Source organism: Ceratotherium simum, chromosome 21 (assembly GCF_057802395.1).
Source record: "Ceratotherium simum simum isolate JZ-2026a chromosome 21, ASM5780239v1, whole genome shotgun sequence".
Taxonomy (NCBI): domain Eukaryota; kingdom Metazoa; phylum Chordata; class Mammalia; order Perissodactyla; family Rhinocerotidae; genus Ceratotherium; species Ceratotherium simum.
In genome coordinates, this window is record NC_141920.1 from 30,871,388 (window position 1) to 30,886,783 (window position 15,396).

Below are 15,396 nucleotides of genomic sequence, written 5' to 3' on the forward strand. Positions count from 1 at the left end.
TAAATGTTCACAGCAGCTTTATTTGTAATAGCAAAAAACTAAAAATAACTCAGATGTCCATCAAAAGGTGAATGGATAAACAAACATTGGTATAGCCATAAAATGGAATACTACTCAGCTATAAAAAGGAATAAACTACTGATACACAAAACAACATGGATAATTTTGACATTGTTCCATTAATCTCATTAATTAGACTGAATGAAAGAAGCCAGATGAAAAAGAGTACCTTTGAATGATTCCATTTACATAAACTTCAAGGAAATGCAAATTTATCTATAGTAACAGAAAGCAAATCAGTTTCAATGGTTGCTTGGGGATGGGAGTGGGGAGAGGAGACAGAGAGGGATTATAAAGAGGCAGAAGGATAAATTTCATTATCTTGATTGTGATAATGGTTTCACAGATGTACACACTTCAAAATTTATCAAATTGTACATGTGAAATATGTGCAGTTTATTGTCTGTCAGTTACAACTCAATAAAGCATTTTTTTAAAGTATATGTCCATTTCCTTGCAATCAGAAGTTTATCTTTCCCTAATGTACATGGTAGATGTACTTAAACACTAAAATGTACTCAACACATAATCTATGCAAGGAACTGGGTAACGTAACAGAAAGCCAGGTATCTGCTTTTGTTGGGAAACTTCCAGTTTGGTTAAAATGTTTTGAAAAAAATTCCACTAATTTTCTTTTCTTAAAAGACTATTTTCCCCTGGAAAATAAAGGCTGGCATCGCAACTGAAGTGCTCATACATCTTTTACTCCTTTCAGGAATATCTCAGTATGGCAAAGGAAAGGATACTAGAGCCATTCTTTAAAAACCAAGATTCCATGCATGAGAGGGAGTCTATGTAAGACTGTCTTATTACATGATTTGTTAATGGTCAAATACGAATGGTTTTTGAGACAACGAAGTTTGAGTTCTGTCATGCTTAACTAGCAAATAATGTGCCTATGTACTGGAGAAACATAAGATTTTCATTGTTTTACATCTCAAAACAAAGGCCAGGTGGGGCTGGCCCGGTGACATAGTGGTTAAGTTCACCCGCTTCACTTCAGTGGCCCAGAGTTCGTGGGCCCAGATCCTGGGTGTGGACCAACACACCACTCATCAAGCCATGCTGTGGTGGTGTCCCACATACAGAATAGAGGGAGATTGGCACAGATGTTAGCTCAGGGACAATCTTTCTCAAGCAAAAAGAGGAGGATTGGTAATAGATATTAGCTCAGGGCTGATCTTCCTCACCAAAAAACAAACAAAAAGAACCAAAAAAACCCAATAAAGGCCAGAAAACAATTTAAATGCATGTAATGACCTGTATATAGCTGTTTTGTGTAAGTTTCTTGTTTCCCAGTCATGAGTGAATGAAATCTGTAACAGAGGAGTCAAGTGTCTCATATTGTATGCTTATATGACAACAAACTGAAAATAAAATAATTTATCTCCATTCCATTCTTATGATCAATTTCAAATCTATGTCGGGATGCTGAAGAAAAAAGTTTACAAAAACTCATGGTAGGCAAAGGGAACCATATAGCAAGATGAAGTTGAAATTAGAAATGCAGAGGTAGAAGGACGGAGATACAGAGCACACTGAACAGTCTCAAGGTACTTACAGAGTGAGAATTCCAGAATTGGGATGGGGTTTGAAGAGAGTGGAAAAGCCTAGGAAAGGCTCAATAGGGAAGGTGACAGGGAATTCTTAGTGCACAGGATGGCAAACAACAGAGAAGTCCCTGTGAGGCTAGGTAACTCATATCACTTTTTTCCGTAATCAGCCCAGGTGGACAGTTTTCTCCAGCAACATTGAGAAGCCCCAGAATCAGAGGTGCAAAATTGTCCAGACAGACAAAAGGGTTTTGAGGAAAGGCAAAAAGGATTGAACAAAGGGATTGGGCAAACTAGATTCAACCTAAGAGGGCTGCTCCAAGGATGGGTTTTTGTTAACAAAAAGAAAAAATTAATTTTTGCAAAAAAAAAAAAAATCTAAAATCTTATCTCCCTAATAAGGTGCTTTTTTTCATTTTTATATGTTCCCTTCCACTTTTTGTCTATACCAAGGAAAACCAAGCTTGCTGGTGCCTTTGCACACTGTCTCATTTGATTCTCAACTGCCCAGTTCAGGTTGCTCTCTAAAGGGTTTTATTAACTCCCATTGTCTGCACCAGTTGCCCCAGCACCAGCATGTCTTAATAGCTTCCTTTCATTTGCATTTAGTAGATTGCTACCAAGGATCAACACTTTTCTGGTCTATTTCCATCTCCTTCTGTGTGAGATATTATATCCTTTGCCAAGGCAAAATCTCAATAATAGGTGTGGAAAGTTAATGCAAGAACTCTGCATCCCTCTCTACCATCCAATTCTACTTGAAGATTATTTAATGGGTCTCTATGTTATTTTCCTGCCCCACATCACTTATCAGCCCACTGCCATGCTCCATCCCCCACCCCATGCCACCATTCAGTCCATACTCCACTCTCGATGCTTAGTAGTTACGAACCTAGGGCCAAAACCACTTAAGGCTGAGACCCTGTACTTCCTTCCTTAACTTCCTTATGGAGCTTGGCACAGCCCCCTACCCCCTACTTTGGAACTCTCCCTCAGCTCCTCTTCTACTGCCCCCCAACCAAAGAAGTCAGTCTGTGTTCTCTTCACTCCCATTGCACACTATATCTACCAAATAACGGGTTTCTAATTGGTCTCCCACTTGGGTTTGGGAGATTCTTGTTTAGTTCCAACCACTTATTGAGTGTTTACCATGTGGCAAGAATTGTGCAAGATAAGGTATATGTTTTCCTACCTCCAGGAGCAGATGAACGTTGAATGTACACATGAATGCGGGGTATAGGCGAGAACTAGCTAGATTCAAAACTCCATATAAAATATGGACAATTTTAGCTCAGCCCTTGATGTTTCCCAATCCCAAAGAGCTGCTGACAATGGACTCCTCCAGGATCTTTGTTAAGCACATGTGTGTTCTGGTGACAGTGGAAATAAGTGTGTGAGACAGCAGGAAGAACATACTCAATGATTTTAAACAATGTGAGGTGAAAGGTCCAAGGCTGGAGAGAGCCCGGAGGCAGCCTCCCCCAACTCTTAAGATCACGGTTTGGGAGACGCACTCCCTCACACAGGAAGATGCCACTCTGTTCTTCCATGCCTTTATTGGTGACAGCAATGGACAAGAACAATGCCAGGCATAGCAGGCACCCTGGCCCAGCACCTGGGGCGGCAAGCAGGCCCTGCAGGGCCATTGGCACATCCAGCCCCAGCCCAAGATCCAATCTACCCAGGCCATGTCCCCGACTGGGCAGGAGGCCGTCTGTCCAGTTTGTATGTGTGGATCAATCTGTCTGAGTGTCTGAGCCGCTGTCTGCAGGGCCCCCCCATCCTCGGCACATGGTAGGGGCTGTTGGGAACACAACGTGGCATCCCCCGGTGGACCACTGGGCCTCGGTGATGACCATGGGGGACAGGGCCGGGGCCTGGAGGTGGCAGGGGGCCAGGCACAAAGTTTACTCCAGGGCCGCATCCTACAAAAGAACCAGTCATTATCAGAGTGGACTTCTAGCCAAGGTGGACCAACTCCGCCTTCAGGCAGCTCTGGTCCTCCAGCGTGAGTTTCTCTGGACTTCAGTTTCCCTATTTGCAAAATGGCAACACCACTTCCCCTATCTCCAAACCAGGAAATTGTGACAATCAGTGAGCTGATTAATGAGTCTACAGATGCTGCTCCAGACTCAACTGTGACTGAACCCAATCCTGGGGGGCACAAGGGCTACTCAATTCCTCTCAGCCCACCTGGGCACAGGAGGCTAGGCTGGGGGAGGTGCGAGGGGAGGCTGAGGAGGCACCTACCTAAGTGGGGTGGCATCGAGAAGTCTTCCGTTGGATTATAATTGAAGAACTCATGGGGTGGAAAGGGCTGGCCTGGGAAGAAAGGGGTATCCTGGGGCAGAGGTGGGAACAAGGGAGGTGGGGAGGGCTGAGGAAGGGGGTAGGGAAAAGGCATGGGAGGGGGCAAGGGAGAAGGCGGGGGTGGGGGCAAGGCCAGCTGCTCCCCGAAGTCTGGGGGCTGCCCCTGGATCCCCTGGAACAGATGATCCGGCTCTGGCCAATCCTCCATCCACGGGTCTAGGAACAGGATGGTTGTTTTAGGTAGGCCTGGGAAGCCAGGCGGCACTGAACTCTGGCTGTCCACACTTTTAATCTCTACTCCCTCCTCTCAGAGAACAGGACCACCAGGTGGAAGCACCCTCTGCTTTTCCTGCTTTCTACCCAGTTTTCCTCGTTCCCTCTGATTTCAGGCCATGCCCAGGGTGTGTTCCTTCTTTCTTGCCTTTCTCACAAGTCAGTGGATCTGTCTTTCTTCTGACCTCATGCTCCCCTCCAGAGCCTTCTCCCTTTGCATGCCCAGCTCCTATATCTTTAGCTGTCTCCTCTCCCAGATCCTCCCCATAGACCAATAAATAAACTTATAAGTCTTCTCTTAAAAACATAAAGATCCTGTCACTCCCTTCTCCCAGTAGTCCTCTGTTCTTTTCAAACTTCCACAGAGTGTTTTGCCCAGTTTCCATTCTCCCATCAACTTCCCCTCTTTTAACCCTACTCCACTCCTTCAACACCTTTCCTACTAAATGTAAGCACTTCCTGGCAAATTTAACAAATTCCTTTCTCCCTGACAGTCACATGACACGGCCAATAGCCTCTGTGCTCCCTGAAGGTGCCTCTACCCTCATCTCCTTTTGTTTCCTCCATCAGCCCCTCTTCCCTTCCAACTCCACAACGTGGCCATTGTTCTGCTATCTCCTTCACGACTCACACTCATGCCCTCAGCTTCCATCTCTCTGCGGGCACCAGTAACTCCAAATCTAGTCCACATTTCCACCAAACTCACCAACTCATCCTCCCACCCAACTCTTCCTTTTGATGTCTCTATTTCTGTAGCTCCAAACTGGATTCAGAAGACTTGAGCCACCATGAACTAGCCTTAACAACCTTTAGAGCATCCCTTCCTTTACTGTGGATCAGTTCTCTCAATTAAAAAACAAGGAAATTGGACCATTATATAATCAAAGTCCTAATTCACCTTGCTGATGCTCCAACTCCTGGCTACCAAGTCCTGGAAGTCATCTCTATGACATCCCTGGCCTTTCTGTGCCCCCACACTCTCTAGTGCTACCACAAACAGCCTTCTAACATGATTTGTGTCTCTGATTCAACAAACACTATCCTATAGGTACTATGTACAGAGCAATTGTGCCAGACACTGGGGCCAAAAAGGGGTAAGCTGTCAACAAGTGAGGCAGGAACATTGCTCTTTGAGAACTTGATCTGATTGGGGGGGAAGCAGACATGGAAACAATCAGCCACAATGCCCCCTTTGTGAGCAGGCAGGAACTGAGAGGCTGACAGCACCAGCCAAGGGGCTTCTTTGCTTCTGCCACACTGCCTGGATTGCCCTTCCTCCATTTCTGTCTTTCCACCCCCCGAGCTAAAAGCATCCTCATTTCTTCCCTGTTCATCTCTAGGGTAGGGGTCTTCTGACATGCTGCCTTATGTGCTCAACGCTTGTATAAGCTTACTTATATACACAGAGATGACTACATGGGTAGACTATACAGAACCCAAACCTGGACTTGAATATTGCTCCTCGGATCTCACCTTCTCCAGGGTATAAGGAAGGAGCATTCCGGGGCCACAACAGCCCTTCAAGGAGCCTCTACTCTACTCCCCCTGAGTACTTGTTCTGTTCTGTTTCTGAGCCCTGTGCTTGGAGGGCCCCTCTACATCCCTATCCTCCCCACTTGTGGTAGGGCTCACCAGGGGGAGAGTCACGCTTGGGCAGCTCCACACCCCAGGCATCAGCCACGTGGGTGAGAAGCAAGTGTGAGAGGTGGCGGTGGGCGTGCTGGTCCCAGTGGATACCGTCCCGGTGACGGTGTTGTACTGCATGCCGGAAATGAAAATGGAGGTCCAGGACATCAAAGAAGTGGTCCCCAGCCAGCGTAGCACTATAGAAGTTCCCTTCAACCACATCCCGCCGCAGAGAGCCCGCCAGGGACTGGAGCTGAGTGAGAAAGTGCAGCATCTAAGCACCGCAGAATGAAGCAGGGTGGGGAAGGAGGGTCCTCTATCTACCAATCAGCTGGCCCCTCCCCCATCCTGAGAGGCCCCAGTCACTTGCCTCTGGCAGAAGGAAACCCCCAGTGACGCGCTCCCCCAGGGGCATTGCCATGTTCCACACCAGCAGGCAGGAGTCTGGCAACACTTGGTCCATGCGCACGAACACTCGCTCCAGGTTCTCTCGGTAGCTCTCCATTGAGCAGCGGCCATACCTGTTGGGCAGCACATAGGGTGGGCAAGAGCACAGGGGTGGATGGCCTCTAAGACATACCTCCACCCCCAACCAGTATTTTCCTGTACCCCAGCCCCAACCTGGAGAGATCCCAGAGGCAGGAGTTGATGATCACCAGGTCCGGGGCAGGCCCATATGTCAGCTCCTCCAGGACGCCCTCAAGGTACTCGGAGTAAACGCGGGTGAGGAAGTAGAAGCGCACAAGGTGGTGGCCAGAACCCGAGCAGAACTGGCGGACCTCCCGGTACTGCGTCCCGTTGTGCAGCTCGCCCAGCTGACCCCCAGCCACCAGCTGGTCCTGTTCAAAGCTCAGCTCCCCCTGCACACCCCCCACCCAGCTGGTCAGACCCATGCCAGGGAGGAGGACCCTGCCAAGCCAGGATCTGTGCCCGCCCACCAACGGCAGGGCTGCCAAGCTTCCCTCACCTTGGCTTTCAGCTGGGCGGCTGTGAGAAGGGAGTCTTTCTGGAGCAAGAGCACCAGGTCCTTGTACACAGCCCGCTGGACTGCAGAGAGACAGAGATGCTGAAGCTGAGGCAGGCCTCATCCCACCCCAGCTCCTCCAAAGTCCAGGCCTCCCATCTTCCCAGGGCTGGGGTTGCCCAACACCACGTCTGTGGACTGTTGACTTGGAGGCAGAAGAAAAAGTGACGTTAAGAAGTCCTGGCTCTGCCTCCATTCTCTCTAGCTGTGCACCACCCCCCAACTTAGTAGAGATGGACCCAAGATCACCTGGCAGAAGTAAGTCAGCCAAGTCACCCGGGAGACAGACAACACAGTCCACTGCTCCCATGAAGGAAATTAGCGGGGACTGTCAGGGAGAAAAATGCCAAGCAAGGATGGGGTAAAAAGCTTGACAAGCTAAGTCCATCAGGACACCTGTGGAAGGTGCACGGGGAAATACAAAGATAAAACCTACTGGACTGGAACAGATTAGGGGGTCAGAGAGGAGGTTTGACATGGAGACAAAGGGTCCAGACGCAAAAAACAGGCTGCAGATGCGAGACTAGGAAGTGTGATACTAGAGGAACACTCACTTGAGTCCCCCAAGATGACCACGAACTTGTTGTGTAGTAGTTGCTGGACTTCTGAAGTCTGGAAGTGGACCATGGCGCTTCGCAGCGGGCGGCGGGGCTCCTCGTTCTCCAGACAGAAGACCATGCCGCCAGCAACGACGGGCTGCAGGAAGAGGCTACTAAGCCACGCGAGGGCGGGTACTCAGGGCAGGTTGGCCCCAGGTCCCGCCCGAGGATAAACGAGACTTGCGCCGGCTCCTCCCAGGCTGCTGAGGGCTACAGGGACGAGGTGGCAGCGGGAGAGTGGGGCCCATGGTGGTGCCGGGCTCAGTCACTCTAGGCATCGGAAGCAGGGGTCGCACGGCCGCAAGCCTCCAAAGCACGGAGGCGCTTCCCCCGCGGCGCCGCCCTGCGCCCCACCACGTGCCCACTGCCACCCCGCGCATGCGCGCACCCGCTCGCGCCAATTACCGATTCCCCGGGCTCCGCGCCGTTCACCCGCGACCAGTGCAGGCCTGCGCACCGCGCGCCTCGCCCGCAGCGGGCTCCGGGCCTAGTCTCATGTTCCTGCCCCCCGGGAGGCCGGTCGGTTCTGCACAGCCCCCGCCCTGCAGAGCCCGTGCGTCCCGGTTAGCCGTGGGTGCGCAGCCCGGCGCCCAGCGCTCTCCATGCGTGCGTCGCGGCGGCCCCGACGGCGCCTCGGGCCTGGGCGCCCCGGGCAGCGACGCTCACAGCTCTCACTTCCGGTCACCCATGTCCCGCCCTGCGCGACGCCCAGCGCCCGAGGGGAAGAGGAAGTTGGCGGGGGTGGCCACCGCGGGGGCCAGGAGCCAGGGCCGGGCCCACCCGGGCGGGCACGAGGCCCGGGTGTGGGCGGGGGCGCGGCGGTGGCACAGTCCAGTTGCCCACAGTGGTGATGGCCGCGGCGGCGGCCTCGCCACGTGACCCGGACGGGCGGAAGCGGAAGTGCCTGCCTGGAGCCCGCTAGGAGGTGTACCCTCAGCTGTGCCCAGCCGCCGCACGCACAAGCCATGGACTGCTACACGGCGAATTGGAACCCGCTCGGGGACTCTGCCTTTTACCGGTGAGCCGCCCCGGCCTCCCGCCCACGGCCGGGCTTACCCTGCACTCCCGCCGCCTCCAGTCTCTGGGTGGAGCCGGCGGCTCGCGCCCTTGACACCGCCGGCGCTGGCGTCCGCCCCTCGCCGGCTCTGTCCCGGCGGCTACCACTTAGCGCACAGCCGGCTATGGGCAGGAAGCCGGGCCTTCCCCTGCTCCACGGAAGGAAACTGAGGCAAGCACTGTAGTCACACAGGTAGGGGCGGAGCCCAACGCTATAGCCCAGGTCTGTCAGCCCCCGGAAGGATGCTCAGGTCACGTTGAGGGAGGCCGCCCACGGGTGACAGCGAGTGCCCAGTCTCCTGCGGGGAAGTGCTGCTGAAGTCAAACCACAGGGGCGCTCCGAGGGGCGGGATCCCCCGGCGGGCGGGGTAACAGTGCTGACCAAGGCCGGGAGAAGGGGGCGAGGCGTCGGTGAATCCGGGGGCAGCGCGAGGGAGGACTGCCAGCTAGGCGCAGCCCTCTCATGGGAGTCGTAGCGTCCTAAACCACTAATCTTTCTCAAGTGTAAACCGATCACATCATTGCCCTGATTAGGATTTTTCAATGGTTTCCGTTCTTTGTAGGATAAAGAATCAACTCCTTCTCGTGAAACATCTATAAATCAGCTCCTGTTTGTTCTCCAACTTCATCTGCCCCTCTCCTACCCAAATCTTGTGTTCCAGTTACACAGGATCACCGGCCCCCAACACACCATGATGTTTCATGGCTCCCTGTCTTTGCACCAGCCTGCAGTTCCTTCTGTGGGCACTGCCATTTCCCTCTTTATCTCACTGGAGAATTCTTGCTCATCCTTCAGGACTTAGTTAAAGGGTTCTTTCTGAAACCTTCCCTGATCCAACCTCAATAGAGTCAGCTGACTTCCCTTTGGGACTCACAGGTCCCAGTGCTGGGGTCTGTTAATGTTTTGCACAGTAAGGCCATATTTGTGTAGTCTTCTTTGAGGGCTGAGAGCATGTTTCTTGTATCTCTAACTCCAACGCGTATTTAGAACAGTACCTGCTATGTGGTGGTTGCCCAATAAAGCTTTTTAAAAATACTTTATTGATTGCAACTAAAGATCATAAAAACATCACGTTGGGATCTTATTTCAATAGAATACTCCCGTTTGTGTTAGTGAAACTACGTACCGTCTTATTCACATGTTAAAACTTTTCATATTCACATGGAAAAACTTTTTTTTTTAATTTTATTTATTTATTTATTTTTTCCCCAAAGCCCCAGTAGATAGTTGTATGTCATAGCTGCACATCCTTCTAGTTGCCGTATGTGGGACGCGGCCTCAGCATGGCCGGAGAAGCGGTGCGTTGGTGCGTGCCCGGATCCGAACCCGGGCCACCAGCAGCGGAGCGCGTGCACTTAACCGCTAAGCCACGGGGCCAGCCCCAACTGGAAAAACTTTTCAGTGTAATTTTTGATACACAAAATGTCAGCCCTTAACATTCCCAAGACGGATGAATGCCTTGTGGTAGTTTTTTTTTTGGGGGGGGAAGATTAGCCCTGAGCTAACATCCGATGCCAATCCTCCTCTTTTTTTGCTGAGGAAGGTTGGCCCTGGCCTAACATCTGTGCCCGTCTTTCTCTACTTTATATGGGATGCCGCCACAGCATGGCTTGATGAGCGGTGCGTAGGTCCGAGCCCGGGATCCGAGCCAGTGAACCCTGGGCTGCCAAAGCGGGAGTGCTCGAACTTAACCGCTATGCCACCAGGCTGGCTCTGCCTTGTGGTAGTTTTTAGAGATCTATTGCACTTGTTTATTTATAATTCTTATCTCTTATAAACATGCCTATACAATGTGAAAAAAATTGCAAAATTGTAGTTAAAAATCAATAAAGGCAGTAGAGAATAACAATGATTTCAGCTGTTTTTGTGGAGAAGGGATGTCAGTTGACAAAAGTAGCCATGTAATTTTGTTTACACACATAGCATACACTTTTAAAAATATTAACTTGTATTACTTTTGAAAATATGTGTTGCCTACACAGGCTTGCTAAATCAGAGATGATGACCTCATTACCACAGAGCTCCTGTTTATTGTATGAAGTATAACACCAGTAAAGTTTTAAATGAATGTTGTGTTGAGTGCATGCCATAGACGTGACCTGTGTGGCTAGCATACCCTTATCTGTGCTGTACTGCCAGAGAGAAGGAGAGTTCTAAGCCTTGCTGTGGAGGATATATTATTATTCTTATTATTTTTTTGTGTGTGTGTGAGGAAGATCAGCCCTGAGCTAACATCTACGCTAATCCTCCTCTTTGCTGAGGAAGACCAGCTCTGAGCTAACATCTATTGCCAATCTTCCTCCTTTTTTTCCCCAAAGCCCCAGTAGATAGTTGTATGTCATAGCTGCACATCCTTCTAGTTGCTGTATGTGGGACACGTCCTCAGCATGGCCAGAGAAACGGTGCATCGGTGTGCACCCATGATCCGAACCAGGGCCGCCAGTAGCAGAGCGTGTGCACTTAACCGCTAAGCCACGGGGCCGGCCCATAGGATATATTATTTTTGCTAACAGATGTTGAGCCTTTCTATGTACTAGACACTATGCTAAGTACTTTATATGTGTTAACTTGTTGAAGTCTCACAACCCCATGAGGTAGGTATCTTTAGCCCTATCTTATTGAGGAGGAAACTGAGGCACGGAGAGGTTAGGTGACCAGGTTACACAGCTAGTACGTGGTAAAGCCAGGATTTGGACTCAGTCTTTTTCTAGAAAATGTGCTGCTAAAGCACAGATTTTTTTTTTTTTTAAATAGGGAAATATATTAGCGTGTTCCAGATTCTCCATCAGAGTGGAAATGTTTTAAATGCAGATACTTGGTTTTATTTGTATTTGTGCATAGCCCTATGTCAGGACTTAATACATGTTCCAGTAAGTGAATGAATGATAAACAGGTGGCATAAGTTGCATTTCAAGCCCCTATCTGTAGAACAGGATTCTTTTGCATTGGAAGTAATGTTCTGGAAAACTCACTCTATTTAGGAAGGCAAGGAGAGGGAATGGTGACTAGTTATATGGTGCTCCAGAATTTTAGCCATTTTTATCCTAAAAACCCAACTTGGGCTAATCCCGTTAATTAATTTTGCCCAAGCTTTTGCCAGGCTGAGTGTGTATTGACCAGTAGAAAGATGTGGCCCCTGTCTGCCCTTATAGAGCTTACAGCCAGCAGGGGAGACAGTTGATAAGTTTAATCATAATCATTATAAAGGAGAGGTATAGAGTCCTAGGGGAGCATATAACAGACTGGAAGGTTGGAGGTAAAGAAGACTTTCTGAGGAAATATTAATACCCCATCCAGGGCATGAGTAAACTTAGGTGCAGGGAGTGGGATGGGGAAGAGCATAAACAAAGGTCCTGAGGCAGGAAAGAGTGGGACACTCTCAATGACTTAAATAGAGACAGCCAGTGTGGCTGCAGTGCCACAGGCAACAGGGGCAGGACAAGAGATGAGGTTGATGCCTTTCTCCTAGGGGTTAGGAGCCACACCCTGCAGGGCCTTGTAGGTCACCTTTACTTGAAGAACAATGGGAAGCCTTAATGACAGGATTGGTGTGATTGTATTTGCAGGTGTGTGTGTGTGTGTGTGTGTGTGTGTTTTGTCTCTTTATTTGTTTGTTTATTTTTTTGGTGAGGAAGAGTAGCCCTGAGCTAGCATCTGCTGCCAGTCCTCTTTTTGCTGAGGAAGACTGGCCCTGAGCTAACATCTGTGCCCATCTTCCCCTATTTTATATGTGGGATGCCTGCCACAACATGGCTTGACAAGTGGTGGCTAAGTCTGCACCTGGGATCCAAACCTGTGAACTCTGGGCTGCCGGAGCAGAGCACACAAACTTAACCACCACACCACCAGGCCAGCCCCGTGTGTGTGTTTTAAGGTCCTTCTGGAGGCAATGGGGGGACAAGTCAGAAGGGGCAAGCAAGAATGGAAGCAAGGAGGACTGGTTAGGAGACTGGTGGACTAGGCCAGGGGGAAGTTGATGGTGGCGAGTACTGGGGGCTGGGGATGTAATGGTGGAGATGGAGAGAAGGGGACTGGTCTGAGAGATATTTAGGAGGTAAAATGGAAGGAGATTGTGATGGGTTGCATTTGGTAGGGAGGAAGAAGAGCAAGGAATGGAGGATGACTTGGTTTTTGGCTTAAGATAATGAGAAAGGAAGAGTGAGTTTGGTGGGAAAGAGGGTGAGTTGGGTTTTGAACACATTGTTTTGGGTACTTTAGAAACGTTCCTTATGGTAAAAGAAAGGCGACTGAAGATATATTCTGTATTGCTGAGACTGTTCTTAAGAGAGGTTGACTATTTAAGTAGGTTTTGGGGGGGGTTTTCTTCCACATATAAACAGGAACATTCTTAAAATTGTGGTTAAATACACATAATATAAAATTTACTATTTTTTGTGTGTGTGTGTGAGGAAGATCAGCCCTGAGCTAACATCCATGCCAGTCCTCCTCTTTTTGCTGAGGAAGACTGGCCCTGAGCTAACATCTGTGCCTATCTTCTTCCACTTATGTGGAACGCCACCACAGCGTGACCTGACAAGCAGTGCGTTGGTGCGCACCCAGGGTCCGAACCCCGGCCGCCAGCAGCGGAGCCCGCGCACTTAACCGCTACGCCACGGGGGCGGGCCCCTAAAATTTACTATCTTAACCGTTCTAAAGTACAGTCCAGTTGTGTTAAGTATATTTGCATTGTTGTGCAACCAGTCTCCAGAACTTTTTCATCTTGCGAAACTGAAACTCTATACCCATTAAATAATAACTCCCTGTTCTCCCTCTCCCCTGCCTTTGGCAGCCACCATTCTATTTTCTGTTCCTGTGAATTTGACTGCTCATATAAGTGGAACCATACAGTATTTGCTTTTTTGTGACTGGCTTATTTTGCTTAGCGTGCTGTCCTCAAGGTTCATCTATGTTGTAGAATGTATCAGAATTTCCTTCCTTTTTAAGGCTGAATAATATTCTATTGTGTGTATATGCCACTTTTTATTTATGCATTCATCCATCAATGGATACTTGGGTTACTTCCACTTCTTGGCTATTGTGAATATTACTGCTATGAACATGGGTGTACAAATATCTCTTTGAGACTTGGTTTTCAATTTTTTTGGATATGTACACAGAAATGGAATTGCTAGATCGTATGGTAATTCTATGTTTAATTTTTTGAGGAACCATCATACTGATTTCCATGGCAACTGCACCATTTTACATTTCCAGCAACAGTGCACAGGAGTTCTTCAGAGTATTTCTTTTTGAGGCAGGCTGGAGTCAAGGGATTTCAGGGGTGATGGTGGACTCTCTTTAGGGCCTAGGAATTTTGGAATTAATGTATTACTCCACAAGGCTAGACCTCATGTGTTTCTTCCTCCCCAGTGGTCCGATAGCCCATGCTGGACAGACTAGAGATCATCTGTTTTCATAGTGGACTGTGCTTCTCCAGCAGTTCAGCTGCATTGCCACAGGGATTTCTTCACTGTCTCCTGGAAGGGGCTGGAATTGAGGCTACCAGAGCTGCTAGGTTTAGTGCTTTCCTGGTCTTAGAATCCAGGGTCCATTTACGCTGCTGAGGAGATTTCCACTTCCGGGACCTGCGAGTAGAGGAGAAAGATGTAGCTGGCCTTTCTCATTGAAGGTATAGCCCGTCCTCACAAAATCCTCACCCCTAGGCTTTTCTGAGATGCCGCCCTCCCTGCTGCCCTTCGCTCTGCCCATCCATACCCCATGCCACCATCAAGGCACAGCTTGAGTCACCTCACTGTCCCTGAGAAGCTGCTTTACCTCGAAGGCTTGGGGAGGTGGTCCATGCTTTGTTGCTTTTCGCTCCCTGACCCTTACTCCTGTACCCCCTTCAGGGGCTCTACCTCCTTCCCACCCCGGTCTGCTTCACTGCCCACTTCCTGGACTGCATCCCTCACTGATTGTTTGACTAGAGGCTTTGGCCCACAGCCTCCTAGGCATCCCAGCTCTTGCCACCTTCCAGCGTGACTTAAGTGGCCACCCAGCTTCATGGTTCCATGAGCTCTACTTTAAGTGATTTTATCTACCTCAGCCACCCCCACCCTGCGCCTATGCTCATTCAGAACTGCTCACCTCTGAAACGTTAGATTCAGACGGCCCCCTCTCTGACCATAAACTGTTGTCCTCACTGATACCCTGATACGTCCTGATACATCTGTTCTTCAGCCTCACTGGGACGCCATCCATGGAGCCCTCTGTTCTTTGTGTCCGTATGCAGAACTCCTTCTATAAATCTGTCCCTCCTTGTCCAGCTTGGAGTACAGCCATAGTCAGTCGTTTCAGTTTCTTGCTTTTTACTTGACAACATTGTTTGTTTGTCCTTCGTTGGCACTCGCCCAGCACAGAACCCCCTCCCAGCACATCAACCACTCGCCATCTCTGTGCCTGTACCCAGGCTGCTGAGCGCTGCCATGAGGGCCACACACAGGCAGGTTGGGTCTACTACAGATTCCTGGCCACCAGCCTCAGCTGGGCCCTCACAATCTTGTTATGTGGAGTCAGCCTGTGCTCACTCTCCACAAGGTCTCTACTTTTCTTTTTAAAAGATGACACAAAGAAACATTTAATTGTAAACAATTAAAATATTTTGGAAATATTGAAAATTGAAATCTCCTCTGCCCCTCCTCCCAACAGCTGACTTTACCTCATGCTTTCCAGAGAACTGGAAGTCATTGCATGGAAGGGCCTAGGCTTCCCCAACCAAACCTGCCTGCTGACTTTCCCAACCCGCTGAGGAGATGTGCCCTGTCTCCCTGCCTTCTCATAAACCATGTGCCTTCCACCCACACCTTCCCTGAGCACAGTGTTTCTCTAGCTATTGTCTGGGACCCGCTGCATCAAGCTCACCTGAGATGCTGGCTACATGCAGCTTACTAGGGC

At 49.5% G+C, this 15,396-nt stretch overlaps 2 protein-coding genes across 4 annotated transcripts in view; one reads left to right on the forward strand and one right to left on the reverse strand.

Annotated features, from left to right (window-relative positions):
* PCED1A (PC-esterase domain containing 1A) lies at positions 1–8,524 on the reverse strand. Of its 2 annotated transcripts, none has more exons than XM_087445519.1 (8): positions 8,502–8,524; positions 7,401–7,542; positions 6,790–6,869; positions 6,444–6,682; positions 6,193–6,343; positions 5,829–6,075; positions 3,864–4,139; positions 1–3,538 (listed from the first exon to the last, which is right to left on the reverse strand). In XM_087445519.1, the coding sequence occupies exons 2-8, from the start codon at positions 7,522–7,524 to the stop codon at positions 3,291–3,293; spliced, it is 1,365 nt and encodes a 454-aa protein (XP_087301645.1). In that variant the 5' UTR covers positions 7,525–7,542; positions 8,502–8,524; the 3' UTR covers positions 1–3,290. The 2 variants fall into 2 exon arrangements, with proteins under 2 accessions (XP_087301645.1, XP_004433877.1); XM_004433820.3 differs by lacking the exon at positions 8,502–8,524 and adding an exon at positions 7,851–8,091.
* The window catches only part of VPS16 (VPS16 core subunit of CORVET and HOPS complexes), a 26,093-nt gene continuing 19,051 nt past the window's right edge, over positions 8,355–15,396 (forward strand). The window contains exon 1 of one of the 2 annotated variants that reach the window (XM_087445518.1): positions 8,355–8,463. In XM_087445518.1, the coding sequence (XP_087301644.1) occupies positions 8,411–8,463 (53 nt within the window). In that variant the 5' untranslated portion in view covers positions 8,355–8,410. Of the gene's footprint in view, positions 8,464–8,498; positions 8,695–15,396 lie in introns of those variants that run through there. The other variant, XM_087445517.1, reaches the window with a different exon arrangement.

What these genes read in the sequence shown, in the direction of transcription:
- PCED1A (XM_087445519.1), bottom strand. Translation starts at nt 7,524, where the DNA reads ATGGTCTTCTGTCTGGAGAACGAGGAGCCCCGCCGCCCGCTGCGAAGC. An exon ending in GGTCATCTTGGGGGACTCAA is followed by an intron (nt 6,870 to 7,400) that starts GTGAGTGTTCCT and finishes GTCTCTCTGCAG; the next exon opens with TCCAGCGGGCTGTGTACAAG. An exon ending in TGCCTCTGGGATCTCTCCAG is followed by an intron (nt 6,344 to 6,443) that starts GTTGGGGCTGGG and finishes GCTGCCCAACAG; the next exon opens with GTATGGCCGCTGCTCAATGG.